At 44.4% G+C, this 17,569-nt stretch overlaps 2 protein-coding genes across 7 annotated transcripts in view; one reads left to right on the top strand and one right to left on the bottom strand.

Annotated features, from left to right (window-relative positions):
- Nucleotides 1-1,978, top strand: part of fam49al (family with sequence similarity 49 member A, like) — a 31,470-nt gene extending 29,492 nt beyond the window's left edge. For all 5 annotated transcript variants that reach the window (XM_035634326.2, XM_035634325.2, XM_035634327.2 and 2 more), the window contains one exon: nucleotides 86-1,978. In XM_035634326.2, coding sequence (XP_035490219.1) covers nucleotides 86-149 — 64 coding nt within the window. In that variant the 3' untranslated portion in view covers nucleotides 150-1,978. The remainder of the gene's footprint in view (nucleotides 1-85) is intronic.
- A 9,753-nt stretch (nucleotides 1,979-11,731) lies between these two features.
- trit1 (tRNA isopentenyltransferase 1) overlaps nucleotides 11,732-17,569 on the bottom strand; it is a 37,808-nt gene continuing 31,970 nt past the window's right edge. For both annotated transcript variants that reach the window (XM_035634550.2, XM_035634551.2), the window contains exons 9-11: nucleotides 15,921-16,030; nucleotides 13,152-13,269; nucleotides 11,732-13,059 (exon numbers count right to left, since the gene is read on the bottom strand). In XM_035634550.2, coding sequence (XP_035490443.1) covers nucleotides 12,863-13,059; nucleotides 13,152-13,269; nucleotides 15,921-16,030 — 425 coding nt within the window. In that variant the 3' untranslated portion in view covers nucleotides 11,732-12,862. The remainder of the gene's footprint in view (nucleotides 13,060-13,151; nucleotides 13,270-15,920; nucleotides 16,031-17,569) is intronic.

Below are 17,569 nucleotides of genomic sequence, written 5' to 3'. Positions count from 1 at the left end.
CACAGATACAAGGATTTCTTTTTTTTTTTTAAAAGCCACCGGATAACACCTCATCTCCATTTGTCACCTTCTTCTTCTACTTCAGGTATACAACACGACATCTAAATGATGACAGCACCTCCAAACAAATCAGGGCCCTCCTGCAATGAACCACAGAGAAGAGCGGTGGAGGGAGGGAGAAGGGAAGGAGTGAAGGAGGAGGAGGAAACAAACACCAGTGGCTGATAAACCTGTTTGTTTACAATGAACAAAGTGAATCATCTCCAGGTTTTGAAAAACCGGATGCTAATAGGAAGAGGAAAGTAATTATATATATTGTCAGCTGTCCATCATTCAGTCTCTCATTTTGTAAAGTAAGAAAAGAGAAAAGAAAAAAAAGCCAGAAAAGAAAATATAGATATATATTAAAACAAGTGAAACACAAGCAGCAAGATGAAAAATAGGTAGTTTAAAGAAGAAGCTATATAGGAAAATCTAAGGTCAGAAACTGAAGTTAAGTGGAGATGTACAAAAACAAAAAAAACAAAAAAAAGGGTTTGTGTTCCAACAGTAGTCTGACAAGTATTTTTGCACACACTTTGAAAACAACGCCATCTCCTTTGCCCTGAAATCAGATCCCAAACTGATTCCCTGCCCCCCCCCCCCCCCCATTCACACTCAGTTGAAGCAGATGTAGAGGCCTGGCGCCGCCTCCCCGCCTCCTTCAGCTGCACCAATCGCCACCTAGTGAGGCAATATGATGGATACACTCCGGAGATTTGCCTCCAACCTGTTTCATTTCTTTTCTACATCCGTGCAGCTGAAGGAAGGGGGGACTACCTTTTGTTAGGATGCCTCCTTTATTTGCCCCGATTTCTTCCTCGTTGACCATCGCCCCCTTTCCCACCTGGTCCATCCATGGGATGTGTGTTTTTCCCCTTGGCACAAAACGAAAAAGCCATCCACGTGTGCCCTTTGACGCTGTACATGTTCCAGCACAAAACATCTCGCGAGTCGCCTGGCTTTACTTGAACGACGTCATTAACCATTGCTCCTTTCTCTCCATGGTGCTAATGTGGTCTAGATATCACACTAAAAGCTAGTTGTTATTTGGCAGGAAAACAAAGTGTTTCTTCACACACCCCTTTTTTGGCACGAATATGTTAAACCTTATATTGCAAGAACAGCAGATCTGCTTTCAGCTTTTCTGTGGTTTCACAGTAGTGCAGAAACAGGGAAGAACGAGAGTAAGATCCGTGAAAGTCGTTCGAGGAAATCCCAGCCCACTTAACTTCTTCACCCAGTGCCAAAGCTGAGTGGTTCCCACTCTTATCACATCATCAGGCCGAGGCTCGAGGAGGCGGGGCTTGGAGGGGACACAGACACAGTGAGAAGGCGGTGGTCAAACCGTGTAAATATGTGAGGGTATTCTCAGCAGGCTTCTACCTGGCCAGCCTGGGCCCCCAAGGAAAAATACAACAAACAGGGACATCTGCATACGACTACAGAGTTCTTTCTTTTAGTATGAGGTCGATGAAGTTGTTAAATAAGTGGGGAAATAAAAGTGAGAATAAGAAAAAAAGATTCAAAAGGAGATTAAAATGAAGTGCTGTACTTTGGATGTCTATAGCCCTTAGTCGAATTTCATTTCATCTTATAATATATTTTCTATACAGGGGTATGTGCACAAGCATATTCTGTATAAATATATAGATGGCATGTTGTAAAAGTTCTGACGGAATGTGTAAATAAGGTGTTTTTATTCATTTTTAATTGTTCAGTGATGCTGAAATTGGGTGTGTGTCGTCTCTCAGAATTACCATGCGTTTTGGCTCGGACCATCGGACTTGCCGTAGTCATAGGTTTCAGGAATTCCGCTTCATTGTGGCGAATGAACCAGAGGGAGGGGGGGGACGCTGTGGGTGGGTAGGGGGCCATCCATTTGCTTGTTATTTTGTACATTTTGTGCAACAATAAAACTTGTCATTTATTACATTAACCACCGGAGTTCTGTGGCTGTGTAGACGTAGATGTGCTGTCGCGTTCGTCCATCACACCAGTCAGTGTAGTGACTGATGCAAAGTCGCTGTACCTGTTATAAAAACAGGAACATTTCGTTATTATTCATGTAGCATTTGTGTTTACCATTAAAGCTCAGTCACATGACCATGAGAGCAGATCCACTGGTGCAGGTAGTTTCAGCTGATAGACACCATGTTAACAGGTAGAGGGAGTCCAGAGCTTTGATATAAAGCATCATCTCACTCCAAATCACTAATCTGGTGATGTAACTCCCGTCACAGAAATCATATTGCACAAAAGCATTGTGGCGCCTGGCCCACAAATTACAGGCCTGCAGCTGTAAGATTTCTGGATAATATCAGCCGGTCAAATATGACGGAACCAACTTTGACGAACTCTCACTTATTCCAGGCACATGGACGCAGAATGCCAGTGAAATCGTTGAGAATTTTATTGTCATTTTTAAAAACTTCAAAAACAAAGAGGTTGTGGAGTGGTACAATGGTTTAAGTAAGTGTGTGCATGGTGTAGTGTGGAGTTTTGTGCAGAGCAGCAGTTTCCTAAACTAAGGTCGAGATCAACAGAAACAAGCAAAAACTTCATTCCTTTAGTGCCACTTGCTACCTCAGCATGAGTGAAAGCGCAACTACAAGTGCCATAATGGCTTGGACGTCGCCCAGGTCAACAAGGTCTGCGTCAGGCGTGGGGGAACCAGGTTATGCATACATGGGACGCCATAACCAGGTGGCAGGCATAGTGTACAGGAAAACATCTGCACTGAATATGGGCTGGAAGTCCCACGGTCAGAATGGAGGTCATTGAGAAGATCTAAGCTAAGATCATGTGGGACTTCCAGATCCAGACTGACTAACTGGTGATGGCTAACAAACCAGACATCGTGTTGGTCGACGAACAACAGAAGAAGGCAGTGGCAATATATGTGGCAATCCCCGAGCGACAGCAACATGAGGAAGAAGGAACAGGAGAAGATCGAAAAATACCAAGGGCTGAAAGAGGAGCTAGAAAAGATGTGGGGAGCAAAGGCAACAGTGGGACCAGTGGTGATCGGGGCACCGGGGGATGTGACCCAAAGTGGGAGAGAAGCTCCAGCAGATTCCAGGTACATCTGAGGTCTCTGTCCAGAAGAGCGCAAGTCCTAGGAAACGCTAAGATACTGCGCCGGACCCTCAAACTCCCAGGCCTCTGGTAGAGGACCCGAGCTTGAGGACGACACACCAACCCCTGTGGGAGGGGATGAGAGGAGGACTTTTTAGTTTTTTATTTATAATATATACAATATATATAACCCTATATATACAAAATTATCCATTGACTACCGTTTTATCCATTTAAGGGTCGCGGGGGGGGGGGGGGGGGGGGGGGGGGGGGGGGGGGGGGGGGGGGGGGGGGGGGGGGGGGGGGGGGGGGGGGGGGCTGGAGCCAATACCAGCTAACATTGAGCGAGAGGCGGGGTTCACCCTGGACAGGTCGCCAGCCTATCACAGGGCCACATACAGAGACAGACAACCATTCACTCTCACATTCACACCTACGGTCAATTTAGAGTCTCCAATGAACCTGACCCCATTCTGCATGTCTTTGGACTGTGGGAGGAAGCCAGAGAACCCAGAGAGAACCCACGCATGCACGGAAAGAAGAGACAAACTCCACACAGAAAGGCCCTGGTTGGTTTGAACCGTGATTTGAACCCAGAACCTTCTTGCTGTGAGGCGAAAGCGCTAACCACTACACCCCCGTGCAGCCATTCTAAATCATTTTGATTACTAAATTGAAAAGCATGAAATCAATATTATGTAAATGTGTATTCACTAACACATGAACACGTTTTATATGTAAATCTGTGATTTTTGCAACACGGAATCACACATTTTATTTGCGTGATTTGTAGTTGACATCCTTCCTGAGACTGCTGACACTGACCACATGACATGTCATGAGTCACTTCAAGAATTTTCATTATCATAATAATAATAATAATAATTTTCTTTCATTCGACTATCTGCTCCAGTCTTGTTGGCCAATATTGCCCCGATACCGATATGGAATATCGGATCAGGACATCCCTAACAATAATGTGTCCTCCTGTCTCTGGATGTACCCCAGTCATATTCCCTGTCTCACCACGAGGGGGCAACAAGCGACCACATTAGAAGAGACTGCAAAACAAACCGCTGAAGCTGGGATACATACTGTATATGTCACCTGCTTTATCTGGATCAAAACAGAAGCAGCCCACTTTACCCAAGAGGACGCAACATCACTTGAGATAATGAGATAAGGGCTATAATAAAGTATTGAATCATTAACAATGGCGCTCATCTGCTGTCCAAAATAAGCTGTATTTGTGTAATGATTAAACTGCTCCAGTAGGTTTAATTTAGTTGAATATTAGTAAGTTGAGTTTACTGGCAGTCATAGTGACAGTTATGCTCATGATATGGACAGGGAGTGGGTTGTGTGTGTGTGTGTGTGTGCGTGTTTGTGGTACAGGCCAGTATCCGCAGGCCTGGCTTTCGCTTCGGGCCCTAACTGTCATGTAATAAATAAGGAACCAAAGTCTCCCTCAACTTCCCTCATGGCATTCAAATGCAGAGCGACGCTAACCCCAAACAGAAGGGCAGTTATTCACTGCTCTTTCGGGTAGCCAATTAGAAATATGAAATGAGAAATAATCAAATCACATAAGCATGTGACACAACAGGACACGACAGGGTGACAGAAACTGAAAGGCGCCGAAGCTTTTTTTTGAGGATATTTAATGGCAATTTGTTCATTTTGTGCCTGAAAGTGACATGTTCAAAGTGTTGCAGAATCTTTGTTCTATTCTGAGACTTTCATGAGACTGCAGTAAAACTCATTAAAAACCAGACATGGAGTTATTTAAGGGTCACACACGCACGCACCTTTTCAACAGTGTAGGACAGACCGCGTGTTTCAATAAAGTAATTTACATTATTTTATAAAGAACCAATCAATGAAAATGTGTGGAAAAAGATTTTGATTATTAGATTAGATTATTGTAGTGGTGGTGGAACCTCCTGCAGCAGCAGCAGCAGCAGCAGCAGCGGACAACTGAGGAGCCACTACTTGTATGGAAATTCATTTATCTACAGAATGTTATGATCGTAAAAGAAGCAAAAAAAAAAAACAGCACAGCAAACAAGGTCTTGACTGGGGAAATTTTTCTTTCAGTTAGATTACTTCTGCAATCAAAGGGAGCTCATATAACACCAAAGTTCCCCAGAAATGTTTTGGGCAAATTTCCCCTCTTTGTCTGCATTCAGCCCGTCACAGCGAGTTGCGGCAGCACGACTCGGCCCAAACGGATCAGCTATTAACCGTTAACTGCCCTGTGGTGGGAACACCTTATCAACCAGAGAGTGTGTGTGTGTGTGTGTGTGAGATAGACAATCAACAGTGGTTTTTCCCCTCTTTTGTCTCCCTCTCACACACCTAGCTAACTGACGCTCCACTCCTCCTCACACACTTCATATCAGCACACACTCATTGTCCCGGGCCCGCGGCAATGTAAATCAGCCCCGAGTGTCGTTTACTGCCGCGCTGCTGCGCACAATCTGCATGGGACAAACGGTGCCAGGCAACTTTTCTGTGCACACTCAAGTGAAGTAATCAATTTGTTCTTTGGAAGTTCGGCGGCTTGAGGGGAACAAGAGTAGTAGTAGTAGTTCATACAATGTTGTCATTCATTTTACTTATCACAAGATTGGCAATGTACGTCAAAACTCCACAAACAGTATATGAATGACAGCTTTATTTTGAGACCTAAGCGTTGTTCGGCTCGTGGCCTCACATCGGGGTCTACAATAAAGTTTTCTTTATACTACTAGGTATAGTAGAGGTGGAGTCTTGATCTCTTGTGCCAGAGACCTGCACAGTGTACAGTATGTGCGCGGCTCAGCAGAACGCCTGCACTTGAACCACGTCAAAGACACATTTCGTTTGCATTGTGGTCGTTTGTAACGAAGCCTTTCCGACCGGGGAGTCTAGAGATGACCGAGAGCTAAATACACCAGAACCACGCATGACTTCACTTTACAAACGAGAAGAACATACTCAGCGGTGGAGAATGCCGGATTATTGACAAAGCAATAGATATATTTAACACTGCATGCCAAAAAAAATATCAATTCACAAGTCACATCCATAAGCCACACGGCCAACAGTACCTGCAGAGGGAAGCCAAGTGCATGACTATGCTTGTGAAAGAATCAATAGACGTTACATAACGTCTCTGCCCCTGGGATCAAATATCACACATGTCGTATGTCTGCTGACAGTCCACCGGTGCTGCTGCTAATTGCATGTTGGAGCACACTGCTCCTTCATATAACAGGACCCTTTGTTTAGAAACGGGGCGAGGAGGATGTGTGCGTGCCGCAGCTGTTATTGGTCTACATGCCGGGTTGCGTAACAGACTTTAAAGCATGAGTGGACCATGTGCCGTGACACACAGGAGGACACAAAAAGACCAGACCAGTTTCAATAAAAGTGGAAACGTGCAGAAGTTTACAGGGGAAAAGAAAGAGGCTCGATATAATGTTTGTGCATAATTGAGATTGGAGACGCTTTTCACAGCCGGCAAAAAATGAAGACACATGCGGACAGCTCCAGGAAAAATCTTGAACAGGGAAAACTAAATATAGAACTTTGGAAAAATAAAAAAGTTCACAAATGTGAAAGCAGTGGTATCTTTCCAAAGTTGAAGCCCTACCTCCGCTGCATGTCGTCAGTCAGGGCTGATTTAGCGACGGGGAAATTAAAGTTTACAAATTGGAATCTCCTTGAATTTGGACTCATTAGGCCCCGCTTTTGAAGAGGTTCCCTTTATCAAAATCCAGTTCCCGGATATTGATTACTTTAGTGTTCTATTCTGTTGTTATTTTTAGAAACTGCTTTTTGCTCTGGAGCTCCTGAGAATATGAATACAGCCATGGATGGTATGATAACTGGCAAAATCCTTTGCACATTAGAAAATGATTAAATTTGACTTTATTGTGTAGTGTTGAATCTCAATCCCACCCTAATTCAAGCTTCAACCTTAAACCCGACCCTGAGACCTTATCTGACATTACGTTTCACCTGCCAACACACAGCTGACCTCCGCCGTGGCAGCGACAGAGTTAAGCGCTGCAGCAGGGGCGGGTCCCTGCCCGGCCCACTCCGAGTCTATTTGCATATCAGGCGGGAAGCTGTGGCTCTTTGTTGCTGCTGAGCCCAGTCAAAACCCCTCCCACAAAACGCCGCACTGGCGGGAAAAGCCCAAGAGCGTGTAAGTCACTGACAATGGAGAAACACACACACGCACGCACACAAACATACACAGTTAGACTGCTTTGTTGGTCCTCTATGAGCTGGCACACCCGTTTCCTGCCTGAGAGCAAAGGTGAAAACAAGTGAGCAGACAGGAAAATGAGAAGAGAGATGAACAGGAGGACGAAGGAGAGGATTTATTATGATATGAAGGCAGCTGAGACACACAGACACACACACACACACACACACACACACACACACACGCACACATAAAACCAAAGTGAGTGAGGTTTGAGACAATTACTTACATAGCCCACAAGACACAATACATCAAGGCTAAGCAGCTTCGTCCAAAATAAGCACATTACTTACAATGTGTGATAAGAGAGAATGTGTGTGTGTGTGTGTGTGTGTGCGTGTGTTGCCCTTGGAAACCTGGGTTGCTGGAAAAACAGGAAGGCATTTCATGCTCTGGATTGTGGAGGGTAGTAGAAGAAGAATACAGAGAAGAAGAAGAAGTAGTGCCCAAGCGTTACATAACCCGACAGGAAATATGCAGCAGCGAGAGAGAGAGAGAGAGAGAGAGAGAGACTATAGGAAGCCATGCATAGGCTGCACCTACAGTTCGACACTTTCCTTACAGGCTTTTCACATCTAATCACATCAGCTCCTCTCCTCTTCCTTCAGTCACATTTTCGTTTTATGGCGGCCACCGCAGGAACCCAGACGGCGTTACAAAAAGAGAGAGAGAGAGGAAGCTGTATGAACTCACTGAACCTTGTTCATCCCTATAGACAGACACACACGCACACACACACAGACACACACACATACACAGACACACATCAATAAATGATGGTCTGCATTTGGCTCTGGATGCATACATCACATCGCACTGAGATGTTATAAAACATCATCTCCGGGCTGAATTGGGCTGCAACACACCCATCCTTCATTGTGCAGCCCTGCTGTGTGTGCATGCGTGTGTGGGTGTGTATAAAATCCATAAAGCACATAGGTGCAAACACATAGCTATTACACTTGTTAAGGGGACCACAAACACGCACGCCATAGACCTGATGGAGCGGTTTGTGGTGTGTGCATTTGTGTGTTTCTTATATTGTTTTATAAGAGACATGTGAGAAGCAAAACTCTCTCTCACACACACACACACACACACACACACACACACACACACACACACACAGACACTCAAACAATACTCTCCTATCTGACCGTGTTGTGCTTCTCACTATGTTACGCAGCGCACATGGCTCGAATAGTCTTGTCCTCTTCCTAATAGACAGCAAAACACTGACCCTGAACAGAGGAGGCTCTCTCTCTCACACACGTGTGTGAAATACAATGTCAAAGGTCACAAATAAGAGCACTTGGTATACTCTGTACTCAAGATACATTTCAAACAAACTCAGGCACACAACAGCTGGCAGCCTGATCTTTGACCTTTTGCCCCTTTCCTGGCGACAGTGACGAACAAAGAAAAAGTCGCACATTCGTAAGTGAGACCTTCACATTTCACATAAAACCGTGTGGTGTCTAGGACCTTGCCACTGCCAAATATTTGTCGCACTGTTTTATCAGAACACATTCTCCACATTAGCAAAAGCGATAGCTCCCACAATAAACAAAAGCCCTCGTCTTCGTGGTAACACCGAGGGCGAGTGCAGATGCCGCTCCGTCTGATTAGCTGCGGCTCGGATGTCTGTCTGTCTGTCTGTCTGTCTGTCTGTCTGTCTGTCTGTCTGTGTGTGTGTGTCTGTGTATGTGTGTGTGTGTGTGTGTGTGCAGGTGCGTGTGTTGTTTGTCTTGCCGTGGCCAGATGGCAGAGAATGTTTAGTCAAATGGGATTACAGATTAGGATTTAGTGGACTTCAAATTACCTAGACACAGAGTCACTGGATGACACACTACTACAGCGGAGCTGCGAGGTGGAGATGCCTGGAAAGTTCATCAACACGAACGTCGGGGGCCTGTTTCTTGTCAGTCACACACAAACTGAGAGAATTTGGGGAAAGATAAACGAGAGGTTGACTGGTTTATAAAAGTTTTCTCATGGATGGAGTAGAACTGCTGAATTCTTTTTTCTTTTGTGACAAAATTTATCTACCAGCACTGAAAACTCTCCGATCAACACGATGCACGGCATTCACGAATCTGCCATCTCTCTGCTGGGACCAGTAACGTAACTTAGTAACTGGCATCAGCCCAGTGGGAATAAAAGAACAGTGAACTGAGATTTAAAAGAGTCGTATCAGTCTTCAAACTCTGTGAGCAAAAGCAAATAATCACGGTTCTCATGTCAAATAATCCTTTTCACAATGTAAGAATCAAACTAGGATTTCAACTAATGATCATTTTAAGTCCAGATAGCAGCTATGCCTCTACCATTATTAATATTAATATTTAACATGCTTTTTTTCTCCACTTGATAAATGACTTAAAAGATTAAGTGATTATCAAAATAACCATTCCTTTGCATCAGCATTAAAACCACAAAAACATCATTCATTCACAACATCCACCGTGACATTGACGAAGAATGAAGAAAACTGAAGTCTAGTCAGAAGTATTAATAAAAAAAGCAGACGCCGGCTGCGCAACACGCAGCCGAGCGTGTACCAGAGGATTTAGAACGCCACGGCCAACAGGTCAGAGACAGACAACAAGGATCTATAGGCTGCGGGGTGTGTTACATAAGTCTGCCTGGAGTTCCCCCCACAGTGGGCCTCATGCATATAGGACAGGGTGTTCTCTGTTAAAATCTACAGCTACTGAGCCGCTACAGGGCAGGACTGGGCCCACAGAGAGGGAGAGACGGAGATGGAGTACTGGAACTGGGTGAATTATTGTGTATAACACACACACACACACACACACACACACACACACACACACACACACACACACACACACACACACACACACACACACACACACACACACACACACACACACACACACACACACACACACACACACACACACACACACACACACACACACACACACACACACACAAGCTCCAAGCAGCGGTTATCAAATCGAATACCCAAGAAAGAAGAAAACATTTTAAGCGTGTGCTTGTGTGTGCGTCTCCCATTTCAAAGCTACCTCGGCGTTTTGATTGTTTGTGTTCACTGCCTGCGGCTAATGAGTTCACTTCAGTGCATGTGTGTGTCCGTAGATGATCTAATGCATCGCAGCGCGTAAATCTGTAATTAGCCTTGTGACCGTTGATGCTGCCCTACTTCTCCACACACACACACACACACACACACACACACACAGTGTGTGTTTGTGTCTGTGTGTGTGTGTGTGTGTGTGTGTGTGTGTGTGTGTGTCTGCTCAGTTCAAGGTGCTGAGGCCTTATGTCATTGTTTTGCACAAGCCTTCTCTGAATGTGGAATGATTCTGCAGCGCCAGGAGCTGCCAGGCAAGACTTGCCGAGGCACCTGAGACCACAGCGCAGCACGCACAAAGTGGCCCCCCGAGGAAATGCGAGGCATGCATCAGAAATTTTACATTTGTTCCAAGATAACCCCTCATTGTTTCTCTTCCTGTAATTACAGATGATAAAGGGGAACAGAAGAAATCACAAGAGGCAAAGGAAATCAACGCAGCGCGTAGAAGCTAGGAAAAGAGAAGGAAAGAAAAACAAAGAGAGTAAGGGTTGCAGAAAAGGTTATCAGTGTGACTCCCATACTGTATAGTAAGTCCCCTGTAAGCTTGAGGCCTGACCCAGTTTGGAGGGAGGGAATGTGGGACACACACACACACACACACACACACACACACACACACACACACACACACACACACACACACACACACACACACACACACACACACACACACACACACACACACACACACACACACACACACACACACACACACACACACACACACACACACACACACACACACACTTCCAGCTATTATATGGCTGGAAATACTTTGAGGCATGTGGATGAGGTCAAACACCGGGATCTTGATCTAAACTTGTACTGAAAGATTACGCCGGTCGGACTCCGGCTGGAAACTTAAAGAAAAAGATGATGGAGGGTTAGTCGGGGCAGCCAGACAACTCTGTTGTGATTCTTGAGAGGAGGGGAGGTGAGAGGAAAAGGGTGGCAGGTAAGGAGAGGTGAAATGGAGCACCGAAATAGGCTCTTGGAGAGATGCCAGGTATTGTGTAAGTGGTTTTACAGTAGGCAGGCGCACCTTGGTTGGAAAGTGGTACGACGCGTTGTTGCATAATCAAAGACCTGCGATCACTGCCGGGAACACACACTCTCTCCTTTCAGCGTGAGCTGGCGGTTTGTACCGCTGTCAATGGGAGGAAATGACCTCGGCTAAATGCCACGGTGAGACAGCGGCATAAATCACGTATCTAGTCATTGTCAGACAAAGATGTAGGAAAACGTGTTTAATAACAGTAAAACAAGTATGCTGCAGGCAAACCGGGCACAATGCTTGTGCTGTGTAGACATGCCAATAAGATTAAAGAGATAAAACGAGAGCTTATGTCATGTGAAAAAATTCTCACATCCAATTTGTCACCCCCCCCCCCCCCCCCCCCCCCCCCCCCCACACACACACACAAATAATCCATGAGGCAAAGAAACAAGGAGGTTCATTCACAACCAACTGTGTGAAAAGTCACCCTTTCATTTTAAGGCACGTTCAGCAAAAATAAAAAAAATTAACTTTCTCCTAACATTTAATAAGCAAAGGTTTCCAGGTAAAGTCTACTTTGGCTGTGCGTGCAATTAAAGGGGCAGTAAGAGAAATTAGAGCAAACTTGTTTCTGTCTTCGTTGTTGTTTTGATCTTACTGCTCTGGCTGGGCTGCGAACCCGTAACCTTCGGCAAGAGAGTCCGATGCACTAACCACTAGCCCAAAACCGCGGAGTTACAAACATAACCCGCTAGCGTGTCTTAACGCGTCAACAATGTTAACAAACTGCCCTCGCAGTGTTGTGTGGTGCGGTCCGCACCATATTTTTGTATTCGATTTACGGACATCCGGGCCGAATACCCAGATTTTTTTCCGCCGCACACACAAAAGCGACCGCTAACGGACGGTGAGGAAATATTCCCTGATTTTTACAAAACGTGTATTGCTTTAGAATCGCTTACTGCCCCTTTAAGGTCCAACTTATCCAACATGTTGAATTGTCCTGACCATCAAAAGCTTTAAGGATCCATACTCCTAAACCATGAACAAGTACATATGTGGGGGAAAAAATATTCTCCTCTTAGCCACAGTCGGTGAGGATAAGAGTTGTGAATTTCCAGGGCTGGAGGAACTTTCATCCTTATGAAATGTAAGTGCTTTAACAAATTAGGATTTGGAGGGAATTAATGGAACTCAGTGGGAAGCGAGACAGTATCCCGAGTGCAGACCGTCCATCCCAGAAGGGCCTTTCAAGTCAAAACATATGAATAAATGTGATTGTATAAAGACTATAGGGAGACATTAGGGCAGAACATCGGTGGAAGCCCTGAATAGACGTGAGTGTAGTCCAGAGTCAGCTCAGCAGCTAAAGTGTCACCGGTACTTCCTTGTGTGTTGTCCCGGTGTCTTGGGAAGTCTCCTGACAGGTGTCAGTGCCACCCGGAGCAGCAGTGTCTTCTGAGCGAGCCTCTCCTGCAGCGGGATACTGGGACGGGTCACAAGCCGGATCCGTCCTCCTCTTCTTCCTCACGTGGTAGTGATGCTTCTTGGACTTCAGGTGAGCTGCAGGTGAACAGAACAGAAGCAGAGGACAGATTGTTTTACACAGTCGGAGCCCCCTGATACTATTGTACGACGTGGGTTGGTGGGCTCACCCGTCCACTCCAGGTCACCGATTATGACTTTGTCGCACAGATCGCACGTGCGGAGGACCCGTTTGTTTTTCTGCCCCGCCTCCTCAACTCTGACTGGTGGAACCGCTGGCTCCTCTCCCTGATTGGTTGAGCCAAAGAGTTTATGCTTAGTGGAGGGTTAATTAAAGTGTTCAGCCATATCGAAACATTGTTCACTCATTCATAACTCCCTTTACAATAAACACACAGCAACACATTTCGATTTTTGGACACTTAATAATCGCCATTTTGCGTCACCACTGGCAGATATAGTGCAGGATTTCCACACCTTCTGAAACATCATATTCAAGGACTTCTCCAGGTCAAATTCAAGGACCCAACTCAGCATAGTTTGAGACTCAGATCAAGGCTTATTGCTGTTGCAACAGGACGAGCAGGCCTTACAGAAGATCACAGACCAAGAAACTAGAGAACATGGTTATGTTTTGAGATGAGGGAGCAAACTAATAAAGATACATTAATTGAAGGCGGTCTGGAAGTACTCGTCCAGAAAATAATTTAAAGTAATTTAAAACAAATTTTACCTAACCTCTTTTTAAACCACCACCTAAAAATTTCCATCTGCACTAGTTTAGATAAGTGATACACTGGATACTGTGAAAACCAGGAATGCATCATTAACAGTAACTGGTGGATAAGAACAGGAAATATTGGGCCATATTTAAGATGGAACAAGACAAAAAACTCCTAACACATCACAATGTGTTTTGGATAAATTAAATCTGGTTCAACATTGTTAAAAATGAGAGTTGATTTTCTCAGTACCCACGAGGCATCTTCAAAGTCTGACAACTACAACAAAACTATTTCTGCGTCGCATTTGTGGGGAATATTTCATCACTATGCTCTTTTAGCCAAATGTGTATTTTTCCACTGTGTGAGAAAATGGACATGTGAAGGTCCAGTCTTCACAGCCCAATCCTGTGCGATCAGTGATCTAACATCGGGAAGGCAGGCTGGCAAAGGTAGCTAACGTCGACTCACAAATGGGTTCAGGTTTCTGTGGAAGAACGATGCTGCTTTTACCCAATTTAAAGATTGACTGTAAGCCAGTGGGCCAAGCATGTTCATTCAACATACACTGGTCTATGTTGCTATGTGATTAAAAAATGTTGTTGTTGTTTTTTTTACCTCCACCAGGTTATGTCATTGATTCGCTTTTCTGGAGCGTTAGTCTAAATTAATGTTAACAAATAACTAATTAACGTTATGCATTGTTTCTCTTTTCAGGTCAATTATCTGTCTCTCCAGGGAGGTAAATCTCCTGGCGAGTCAATGAGACGAATTATGTGCAAAATTGGAACCAATGCCCTTTGGGGCGACTACAGTTTAAAGGGTCGCAAGGGGAAAAGGAAGTTCCAAGACCTGACTATATATCCGGTCATAGTGCGTAAAATAGTTTTTGGATGTTTGTTTGTTAGCAGAATTACTAAAAAAGTTATGGACGGATTTGCGCAAAAATCCTACGAAAGACAGGTCTCGGCCATGGTCACCATGGTGATTTCATTTTGGGAGTGATCCTGGAATGATTCTTTACCATTGCATGATAGGAAAACACTTAATATAGAACATTCTAATAATATTTAGATCAGATGGAGATGGGAATGCTAGATTTGGGTGTCAGTTGCTAAAAAAAGCAAAAATGATAACTGATTTGGGCTGTTCAGATATAATCGCCTGACTGTGGACATGGGGAGATGCATAGGGGAACAAATCTACTGTGACTGTGCTAAAAAGTAAACAGGGAGGAACATACAAGTAGGATGAAGCAAAACTAGGGTGAGGTGAAAAAAAAGTCAAGGAAATGAAAAAACTAAATTAAGATGTGAGACAAATAGTTAAATTGGGAAACTAAAGTCACTGCCCCCCCAGTTGAGACGCAGGAAATATGCACCAGCCTGTCTGGTGCCGAGTTATGGCACCAGACAGGCCAAAAAAACTGTATTTTTGCAGAACATTATGATGTGAAGTGAAGTTGACCTTTGACCTTTTGGATTTAAAACATCATCAATTTCATTTATTATCTTAATAGAGATAGTCATAGTTAGCCACAACCATTATTGAGTTATAGCAACAACAAAAAAACACGGTCTTGTGAGGTTGCGATGATCTTTGACCCTTGACCATGGAAATCAAATCTGTTCAATCTTGAGTCCATGTGAACATTTGTTAAAAAATTAAAAAAAAAACTCCACTGAGGCATTCCTGAGAAGTGGTGTTGATGAGAATGGGACAGACTCACAAACAGACGGACAGTGTACGGACAAAATTAAAGAAAGAAAGAAAAGGAGTAAGAAAAATGAAATTTCAGAAAAGGAAGAAGGAAAAAAGAAATGAGAAGAGGAAGAAATCGTGTTGAATATTGTGAAACTGGACAAAAGAAACAAAAAAAAGAGATCGAAGCAAAGAGGAGGATAAAAGGAAAAAAAAAGGTGGAGAGGAATAATGAACAGTAAGTGACAGTAGAAAAAGAGTAGGGAATAGAGATGGAAAAAAAAGTAAGGGAGCAAGGAAAGTGGGCGAGAAATCAAGCAAATAACGAAGGGAACTAATTGGAATGTGGGCAGACGGGACCGAATGTTGGATGAAGAAGAAAGCAATGAGAGAGATAACAACAAAATAGAAACGAACAATTAAAGAGGGAGGGGTAGTGAAGGAGAGTGGGAGAGAACAAACGGGGGGGGAGGAAGGAGAAGAAGAAGCTGCGAGTTCAGCGTCCTGAGGCCACACCTTACGGAGACTGTCCAGGATCTGCAGTGCAGGGTTTAGCATCGTCTCCTCCCACCCCGACACGTCCGTCACATCCAGGCCATACACTGGTGGCACGTCGTCTCCAGGCCCTACACACACAAAAAACACACACACACACACACACACAGTTCGTGACCATTATGCATTTTGTAAAAAAATATAATGGTGGGCTTTCAAGGCTGATATTTTGTTTCAGTGTTTCATTTTCACTGGACAGGTGGAAAAGCTTCCGACAACACTTCGACCACACATCTAGCGACCGTTATTAAGTTCCGTTAGTGATCACACTTCTTTACTAATGTACTGATAAAGCTTTACATCTAAAATGTCAGGAAAAAACTGCACCACGCATCATATCAAAGAGGCTTTTATCCGTGACATAAAGGAGTCTCCTGGCGGACCGCTCTACATCGAATAGGGAAACAAACGAAGTGAGAGACTACCGCTGTGAGAAGCTGAGGTCGACTTCTGGATGAATCCAGTGCAGACTAGGATATTTACAGTAGCAGTGATGTGCTGGAGCTGCAGCCTGAAGCTCCGTCAACCTGCTGACTCACACTGGCTCGATAATGTCTCGGCCCCCCTCCCTTCTCTCTTGTGCACCATCTCTCTCTCTCTCTCCGTCTCTCCAACTGTCTCGCTCTGGCGTTCACTCCCTCTCCCACTCTCCCTGTCCCTGTCTCTTAACGGTTCCACCCCCACGTTTCTATTTTACATTAGTCAGCAGTCTCCGGGCCTCAGCACTAAACTGCAGGACCTGTCCTGCCCTGTCTGTCCGTCCGTCCGTCCGTCCGTGCGTTTGCCCGTCTGCATCACGAGCCACTGCTCTGGACTGACTGGAGACACAAAGACGATGCGTGCAACCTTTAGAGAAAGTGGTGTCCGACCGCTGCCACCATGTGTAAAATAAGACACATTTTTTGGGGGGGCATAAATGTTACATTTATACTGCACCTAAATTATATAATGCTTCATTTAGTGCACCAAATGAAGCATTATATTCAGATAAAATTGTGACCAGGAAATGAAGAAATAATCAAGAGTGAAATATAAAAGGAATATCACAACAAACAAGACAAAGAATTCATAGCAAGGCAAGAAGCCGAGTGAGGTTTAGTTACGTGTTTTGGCATCTCAAATATTTGCATATGAAATTCATGAAATAATATTTAGTCCATTGAATCCTTACAAAAAAAGAAGAGAGATTTTCCACCTCTTTCCAAAACGAAAAAAAAAAAGATATACACAGGCTACCTGGATAGGTAAGTTAAAACTTGGGAAACAGTAGAGCTGGATGATAAAAACACCAACAATAACACACACACACACACACACACACACACACACACACACACACACACACACACACACACACACACACACACACACACACACACACACACACACACACACACACACACACACACACACACACACACACACACACACACACACACACACACACACACACACACACAGGCAAGCAGCTGCCCAACGACAGGAGATGGTCTTTCTTGTTGGCAAAGAAATGTTTCACTATATAGCTTGTGTTTGTTATTTTCTGCCCATGGAGCAGAGTTTAAACCTCTGGTTTCTTCAACCCTTACTCTTACACTGAATAATGACCT

The sequence above is a fragment of the Scophthalmus maximus genome, chromosome 5 (genome assembly GCF_022379125.1).
Source record: "Scophthalmus maximus strain ysfricsl-2021 chromosome 5, ASM2237912v1, whole genome shotgun sequence".
Lineage (NCBI taxonomy): Eukaryota > Metazoa > Chordata > Actinopteri > Pleuronectiformes > Scophthalmidae > Scophthalmus > Scophthalmus maximus.
Note: the sequence above shows the minus strand (reverse complement) of the source record. Positions and strands in the feature narration are given on the sequence as shown.